At 53.1% G+C, this 8572-nt stretch overlaps 1 protein-coding gene across 1 annotated transcript in view; it reads right to left on the bottom strand.

Annotated features, from left to right (window-relative positions):
* Positions 1–3934: 3934 nt before the first annotated feature.
* Positions 3935–8572, bottom strand: part of CFAP45 (cilia and flagella associated protein 45) — a 54364-nt gene continuing 49726 nt past the window's right edge. The window contains exons 11-12 of the mRNA XM_021712689.1: positions 4504–4728; positions 3935–4140 (exon numbers count right to left, since the gene is read on the bottom strand). Of these exons, the coding sequence (XP_021568364.1) occupies positions 4062–4140; positions 4504–4728 (304 nt within the window). The 3' untranslated portion in view covers positions 3935–4061. The remainder of the gene's footprint in view (positions 4141–4503; positions 4729–8572) is intronic.

Below are 8572 nucleotides of genomic sequence, written 5' to 3'. Positions count from 1 at the left end.
TGAGCATTCATGCCACTTCTCTCTCCAGCCTGGGTGAAGGAGAGAGACTCCTACTCAAAAAAAAAGAATAGCTATGATATTGGAAATGAGGACCATGCAGGAAAACTTGACATGATTCTCCTGGACATATCTCAGAGAATGGTAGGGAGGTGGGTCACCATGGGAACAGCCTAGGCCAGGAAGAGACCTCTGGTTTGGAGCGAGCTATCTGCCTCTCCACAGTCTCCCCTCCCCCGCCACCGGTTCCCACTCCTCGCAAAAGAAGCAGTTAGAAGGGTTGAGAGTGAGAAAACAGAAGGAAGAATTCCCTGTCCCTGAGAGTCCATGGCCCCCGTACCCAGAATCTTGTCTGAGGCTCCAGTGTCTCCCTCCACCCTCACCGAAACCGCCGCCACTTTTCCTCACCCCAAAAGCCCGGCCTGTCTTTGAACTCTCTTGGCCCCTTTCATCCCAGCCTAATCAAAGTGCTTTTACTGAGACCCAGTAATGCTCAGCTGTGTCCCAAGTTACAGATGGGGATGCCGAGCCTGTTGGGGGTAGTGGAGGACAACCCAGCACCCCACTGAGTCAGGCGTGGCTCAGCCCCCAGGGCAGGCCACTGTGTCACACCCAGCTGGAGCTGCTTCCACAGCAGGTGCTAAGGTACTGAGGCTGCCTCTGAGCCACAGCAGAGCGTGGTGTGGGCAGCAGGCACATGTGGGCAGGTAGGGCACAGAGCCCCGCCAGGAGCCGGGGGACCTGCCACGAGCCCAGGAAACAGCTGCCTGCAGATCTGACTCCATGCTCCGAGGGGGGTCCAAGCTCTGGGTTTCCAGGCTGAACCAGTCCAGCCTGATGCTGCAAGGAAGGGCTAGAAGACCCCAGGACAGAAGACAGGGTGCTGGGAAGTCCTCAGGGAGGTAATATGTGCCTTTATAGATACAATAATATAAAATGAGTTTTAAAGGAGTCAGATATCCATACAACAAAGTCAATCATCGCTTGGGCACCTTAAAAAAAAAAATCTAGTATCAACAAAGACAATGTACCAAACTGTTCTTCTTACTTATCTCTGGCAGCCTCCCACACCCCCCTCGGCTGACTTGGTGGCTTGTGGGCTGCACAGAGCTCATTTTCCCCTCTGCGCATGGGGAAGGAGAAGCCAAAGCCTCATTAGAAATACCATCCCCTTGAACGTCCAACCTCTGGCAGCAAGACAGCCTGGGGGCCCACTAGAGTCCCCAGAAGACCTGTTTCTCTTTTTTTTTTTTTTTTTTGTCTCCAGCCCAGACCCACTCTTCTGCTGGCTCTGTCACCATGTCATGCAGCTGGGCCTCACCAGGCCACACTTACAGCCAGGGGCTTCCTCTCTGTGACCAGTCTCACTGCCATTCCTGAGTGAGAAGGCTAGAGGTTTATAAAAGATGCCCAGGTGTGGCTGCCTGGCCTCAGATCCCAACTGCCTGCCTGGCTCTGAGTGTCCCACTTCTAGGTTCCTGCTGGTTCAGACTAGTTCTCAAGTCTGTGAAAGCCTGGGTGGGGCTTCTCAGGAATCCTGAGAGAAGAAATCGAAGCTCTCTTCCACTTCATAGGCCAATTCTGAGGTGAATTCCTGGTCAGAGTGGAAGCAGCAACCCTGGGGGCAGAACTCAATCCAAGCCACCTTTGCTTGCTCAGAAGTGGCTATATTCTCCCTTCTCTGAAGCCAGACCTTTATTCATGTCATCTATAACTGCCCTGTGTCCAGGCCCTGTCAAGACCATTTCATGTTTTAGGCCTTGGGATCTTCCAGGCCCCAAAGGCCTGCACTCTCACCAGCAGTAGCTCTGGATAAATGCCAGCCTTACTTCCGCCCTGTGGACTCGGCCCATTTTTGTCTACATGCCTTGTGAAGTTAGCAGTGGGAATGGAACCCACTTTCTCCTTGACCTTTTCTCCACAGGGGCCCATTCTTCCCAGCCTGGAGATTTATGACTTAGGTGTGAGACCAGGTAAATGCCAGGTACCCAGGCTCTTTCTGGCTTTCCTGGGAAGGAGGGTCTCCTGAATGTTCCTTGGTCCCTGTGTGTATCACCTGAACAATAGGTGATGCTCAGAGAGCACTGAAGCTAGTGTGCCACTTGCATAAGGGTGCCAGCATTCCCAGTGGCACTGCCATGGCCGCTCTCCCATCCTAGGCTGCAAACCACGGCAAGATGCCTAGGGAGGAGGATCGACTGCCCTAGGTAGGAGGGTTGCAGCTGAGAGTGCTGAGCAGATAAGGTGAGAAAGTCTCTTCCCTGGAATAGCTGGTAGGGCTGCCCTCCTGGTGGGTGACAGTCATCCCTGGTGCGGAAGGTGGAGAGGGCACCTGGGGAAGCCACAGTTGTCCTGAGGAAGACCAAGCACAGGAAACAGCTTGCCGACTCTCCCTGGGCCCTGTGAAAAGAGGTCTCTTGCCAGAGGCCCTTGTAACCTGGCGTTGTGAACACCCAGGACGCGCCCAGCAGCTGTCCTCTGCCTTCCCTAGCGCAGGGCCATCGAGAGACAAGACTGGGCTCTGGACTAGAGAAGTGGAACAAACCCTTGGGCATGTTAGGGGAAACAGGGAACACCCTAGAGATGGCGGCTGAGAGGAAGCCCTTCCCCACAGGCATACAAAAGCAGGGAGTGGCTACAGCACTGGAAGCTGCCATCCCAGCCCCATATGGGAGCCTGAGAACCAGGGTCCTTCCCCAAAGGCACAAGAAATGTGGTGGAGAGTGGCAGAGGGCAAAAAGGGCAGACTGACCCAAATGAGAGGCTTCTAGGAGGGTACAGCCAGGTCCAGCGTGTTCATTGCGTGCCTAGATCGTACCTGGCAGGCAGTATTTGAATAAGTGAGTGGATGAATAAAGCGTAGAACCCAGGCTGGACTCGGTGGCTCAGCCTGTCTTCCCAGCACTCTGGGAGGCCGAGGTGAGTGGATTGCCTGAGCCCGTGGGTTTGAGACCCGCCTGGGCAACTTGGCGAGACCTCATCTCTACAATAAATCAAAAAATTAGCCGGGCGTGGTAGTGCACGTCTGTAGTTCCGGCTACTTAGAAGGCTGAGGCGGAAGGATCGCCGGAGCCCAGCGGGTCAAGGCTACAGCGGCCGGAGCGTGCCGCTGCACCCCAGTCTGGGTGACAGAGTGAGACTTCAACTCAAAAGAAAGAGTAGAACCCACTGAGCCCAAGCAGAGAATAATGGGCCAAGTCCACGGGGTAGAAGCAAGGCTGGCATTTGTCCAGAGCTGCTGCTGGCAAGAATGCTGGTCTCTGGGGCCTGGAAGATCCCAAGGTCTAAAAAGTGAGGAACACTGAGACAGATGGAAATGACTTTGGGGAGCCCCACCTATGGGAGTGAGGTGGCCACATGACAGGGGCAGCTGTGTTTGGGTGAGGGGAGGGAGCTGTCAGGGAGGAGTGTGGGCCCCTGGGCGTGCCTTCAGGGGGATGGGGCAGTGTCTGTGTTGCAGCATTCCCTGGAGTTGAAAGGTCTCTGGCAGGGGAGGGCTGAGCCAGGTGGAGTGAGCCCCAAGTTCAAACGCCGCCCCCTTCACAGATGTGGTCTGAGTCATGGGTGTGAGCCCAGGAAGAGCTCTGCCTCAGCCAGCCCTGGTACCTCCTTCGCCAGTTCCGCCCAGCCCAGCCCTTGCCCCAGCCCAGGTCCGCCCTTGACCCAGCCCCTCCCTGAGAGAGCATCTCCAGCTCTGCCTTAGTGCCCTGAAATGCCTCTGACCTGGACGTGGAAGTCGATATCCCAGAGGATGACAAAAAGCCAGGAGGAGATGCCAGGACATGGGGACCTCCTGGCTTAGGAGGGACGATCATGAGAGAGCATGCCCCCCTCCACCCTGAGCATCACTCTACCCTTGCTTGGGTCCTCCATAACCTATGTCGCCCCACCTTCAGTACCTGCACCAGCCACATTCCCACAAAAAGACAGCAAGCTGTTCCTTAAAGATGCGGAATAGATTTAATCTGTAGCCATGAAATGTCTAGGTGAGCAGCAATCATGGACACCCAGAGACTGGGCAGAATCTGTTCCCTGAAGGCATTCCGAGGGCACAAAGGCGCCCCTCAGTTCACAGAGGCAGCTGGCAGGATGTTAGCTTTGCGCTCTGCTTCGATGCAGTACTTCTCGGGAAGGCCGGTGGCTCTGCCAGGAGATGCAGGGCAGATATAAGGAAAGGTGCTGGGCCAGGGAGGAGCAGGAGGGAGCAGGCATGGAGGGGTTCCCAGGACCTGAGGGCCTGCACTCCCAATCCCATTCTCATGATCCACCCCAAACACATTCGTGCCAAGGCCCCAGCATCCTGCCAAGTAGTTCCTGGAGAGCCAGGAACACCCGTTCCAGAACTTCCTGTGGAGCCCCCTTCAGAGGGTGAACCTCAAGTCAGGAGAAGGACCTCTCCCAGAGCACCTCCGCCACGGCCCTTTCAGCCCTGAACCCACTCTCTCCAGCTACCGGCCATCTCTCTGGAGACAGAAAGAGGAGCAGGGAGAAGAGACTCTGGTGCACCTCAGCTCTTCCAGTTTCTTCCTCTTGATGTCCTCAATGCGCTCCCGCCGCTTCTGGGCCTCCTCCTTGAGGCGCCGGCCCTCCTCGAAGGTGGCGATCCGTCTCTGGACCTGCTTCTGCTGGTTCTCGCGCACCTGGCGCCGGAGCTCGTTGGCGTGCTGCAGACGCCCGGTGGCCTTTCTCTCCTCCTCCAACCGCTCCTTCTCAATCTGCTCTCTCTGAGCCCTGGGGGGCCGGGGGAGAGAAACAAGGCGTGGGATGGGCTCTGTGGGGCTGGCCAAGCTGAGGAGCGGTGCCGGGGGTGCCTCTTGGGCGGGTTCCCCCGCGGGACATGCTTCGGGGACCACGGCCCTTGGGTCTCCAGCAGGGTCAGCCCCAAAGGCTGCCACATCATGACCCTTCCTCCCACTCAGCCAGGACCAGCCTCGCGGGCATGGGACCGTTATGTCGTGTGCATGCCTGTAGGGCCGCAGGCTTGGTTTGATGCTGTCACTCTTTTGAAATTCTTAATCATTTGGTGGGGGTTTTTTGTTTTTTTTGTTTTGTTTTGTTTTGTTTTTTGAGTCCATCATCACTCAGCCTGGAATGCAGTGGCAGGGTCATGGCCACACAGCCTCAACCTGCTGGGCTCAGGTGATCCTCCCGCCTCAGTCTTCCAAGCAACTGGAACTACAGGTGCATGCCACCATGCCCAACTAATTTTGTAGTTGTTGTAGAGACGAGGTCTCGCTATGTTGCTTAAGCTGATCTTGAACTCCTGGGCTCAAGCAATCTTCCCACCTCAGCCTCCCAAAGTGCTGGGCTTGTAAGTCTGAGCCAGTGCACCGGTCCTGAAATTCTTAATTATTATTATTTTTGTTTTGAGTTGGAGTCTCACTCTGTCACACAGGCCGAAGTGCCATGGCACACTCACAGCCACCCCAGCATCGACCTGCCAGGCTCTAGCGATCCTTCCGCCTCAGTCTTCCAAGTAGCTGGAACCACAGGCATATGCCACCGCACACGGTTAATTTTTTATTTGTTGTAGAGACAAGGTCTCGCCAAGTTGCCCAGGCTGGTCTTGAACCCGCAGGTTCAGGCAATCCACTCACCTGGGCCTCCCAAAGTGCTGGGATTACAGGCTGAGCCACTGCGCCCAGCCTCTTAATCCTTTGTTAACAGGGGGCTCCATGTTCTCATTTTCCACTGGGTTTTGCAAACAATGTACAGGCCCTCCACCCAGCATTTCACCCACTGGGAGCTACTGTTCCTACACTTTCCTCGTACAGTGCGGAACTCCTCTCCAGCTCATTCTGAGATAGCTTTATTTTTTTCTTTCTTCCTTCCCATCCTTCTTCCTCCCCTCCCTCCTTCCTTCTCTCACTAACAATAATGATAATATTAACAAAACCAACAAAGGGGATGCTTGAAAAGTAAAAAGAAGTCAGGAATATGACCTCTGCCTTGGTTGCTAGAAGAACAAAGGGGCTCAGCCTAATCTCTGTTCTCTCATTGAGCCAGCTCTTCAAATTCCTCTTAGAAACCTCTTCCACAGGATACTTAATGGACCCTGATGTCAGGAATAAAACCACTAATAGCAACCAGATAGGCTCAGGAAAAAGTCTAGTGAGATGTACTCACATCTTGGAGGAAATGCGGCTATCGGCCATCTTAAGTTAACACCTCCATTTCTTTCTCAACTTCATCAAAAACAAAAGCAAAATGTAACACCATCTTAGGAAAGGATCTCTTACCTGCTGTCCCCTCCAGGGTCACTCACAGCCCAACAAAGGTGCTAAAACACTGCTTCCCTCCTCGTTTCCCTCTAACCTTCTTCCAAGATCCGCTATGCATGGGCTGTCCTCACAACTCCAACAGCTCTTCGCCATACCAACATCTCCTAAGATCCCACACCTTCTGCAGAGCCCACCTGGTGTATCAGAAGAGAACTTCGGCTTTCTTGCCCCTCTGTGTCTAGACACCAAATCCCCGTTGCCCAGATGTGTCTGTGATAGCAGGAAGCCTCTCCTCTTTGCCTGGCCATTGTTCTCCTGTGTGGGGACCAGTTTCCTATCGTCTTACACTCTTCTGAGTAGAGGAGTCAGCATGGAGAGGGGGGACCTGTATGTCACTGAAGTGCCCCTGGGGTGATAGGCAGGTAAAAATCCAAATGAAGAAGAACCTGGTCATTCCACAGAATTAAGGCAGTGATCACAGAGCCTGGCTACATATTAAAATCACTGGGAGCTTTAAAAAACAATACTGATGCCAGCTGGGTGCATTGGCTCGTGCCTGTAATCCTAGCACTTTGGGAGGCCGAGGCAGGAGAATAGCTTGAGGCCAGAAGCTCAAGACCAGCCTGGGCAACATAACAAGACCTCATCTCACAGAAAAAAAACAATCAAAAAATTAGCCTGGTATGGTGGCATACCTGTGGTCCCAGCCACTCAGGAGGCGGAAAAGGGAGGATCCCTTCAGCCCAGGCAGTGATCACAGAGTTTGAAGCTGAAGTGAGCTGTGATCATGCCACTGCACCCCAGTCTGGACAACAGAGTAAGACTCTGACTCAATAAAATAAATAAAAGTTCACTTAAAAAAAATACTGATGCCTGGGCCTCATCCTAGACTGTCTGAATGACAATCTGGAGAGGTGGAGCCTGGCATCAGTATTTTTGGAAAGCTCCCAAGCATTTCTTTTTTTGTTTGTTTGTTTGTTTGAGTTGGAGTCTCACTCCATGGCCCAGGCTGAAGTACAGTGGCACGCTCACAGCCACCCCAGTATCGACCTACTGGGATCAGGCAATCCTTCCACCTCAGCCTTTCAAGTAGCTAGAACTACAGGTGCATGCTACCACACCCGGCTAATTTTTTTATTTATTGTAGAGATGAGATCTCGCCAAGTTGCCCAGGCTGGTCTCGAGCCCATGGGCTCAGGCAATCTTCTCACCTCTGCCTCCCAAAGTGCTGGGATGACAGGCTTGAGCCACCACGCCCGGGTGCTCCCAAGCATTTCTAAGAACCACGTGGTCAGGTAGGTCAGCTACCTTGGTTAAGTCAACAGGCTGAGAGTTACAGGTACCCTCCGTGCAGAAAGAGGAAGTCCATATATGGGCCACACAGGAGGCCATGCTTTTGAAATAGAAGAAGATGGGACATGATCCAAGAGTGAAGATGCCCACCATGGTGGTCATAAGAGCTGGGTAGGTCTAGAAGTTAACCTGGAACGAATGAAGTTGAACCTCTCAAAGCTGGTCTAGCTTTAGTAAACTGCCTAGTGTGTGTGCTTCAGGCAGACAAAGCAAAGGAGAGACAAATGGGTCAGCAGCAAATGCAGGACTTTAATTTCACTCTATTAATATGTATTAGTGGCTGTTAAAGGCAACACAGATGGCCAAGGGCATAGAGGCCAGGAGAGCAGGGAGACATCTGGAAGGCAGTCTGGAGCCCAAAGACAGAAGCTTTGGGGACACTTAGCAGCTGCCTTCTTCACCAGGTGTCCAGTGACCATGGCACAACCTGAGGGCAGGGAGAGCTACAGAACCAAAGGGCATCCCAGTAGAGGGGACAGGCTGGGACCCACAGTCCAATAAAAGGCCAAAAATCTGGCTCTGGAAAGGACAGATCTGCTCTGGTCAGGGACCTGGGTAGTCTGATCTGGCATGCAGCTGGCTGAGGCATTGCCAAAAGGAAGGATCCCGTGCATGTAGACCAAGAAAGCTAGGCTCCACTGCTCAATCTCTACTTACCTGAGCATAATTTCTAGAATTTCATATCCCCCTCTGTTCAAATTTTGTTTGGTTTGTTTCCTTTTGAAACATTCAGATGTGATACAATCTGAACCAGAGCAAATAAGTCTTCCCAGCTCAGCCAGGAGAACACCCCTGGGACCTGGACTAGAGGTAGATCTGACTGATAGAAAATGGAGCAGAGGCCAGGCATGGGAACTCACTCTTGTAAACCCAGCACTTTGGGAGGCTGAGACGGGAGGATCACTTGAGCCCAGGAGTTCGAGACCAGCCCTGGGCAACATAGTGAGACCCCATCTCTTTTTAAAAAATATTTATTTAAAAAAAAAAAAAAAAAAAAAAAA

Source organism: Carlito syrichta, unplaced genomic scaffold, assembly GCF_000164805.1.
Source record: "Carlito syrichta isolate Samal-C Ts95f unplaced genomic scaffold, Tarsius_syrichta-2.0.1 Scaffold303604, whole genome shotgun sequence".
In the NCBI taxonomy this organism is placed as follows: domain Eukaryota; kingdom Metazoa; phylum Chordata; class Mammalia; order Primates; family Tarsiidae; genus Carlito; species Carlito syrichta.
This window is presented reverse-complemented; position numbering and strand designations above follow the sequence as displayed.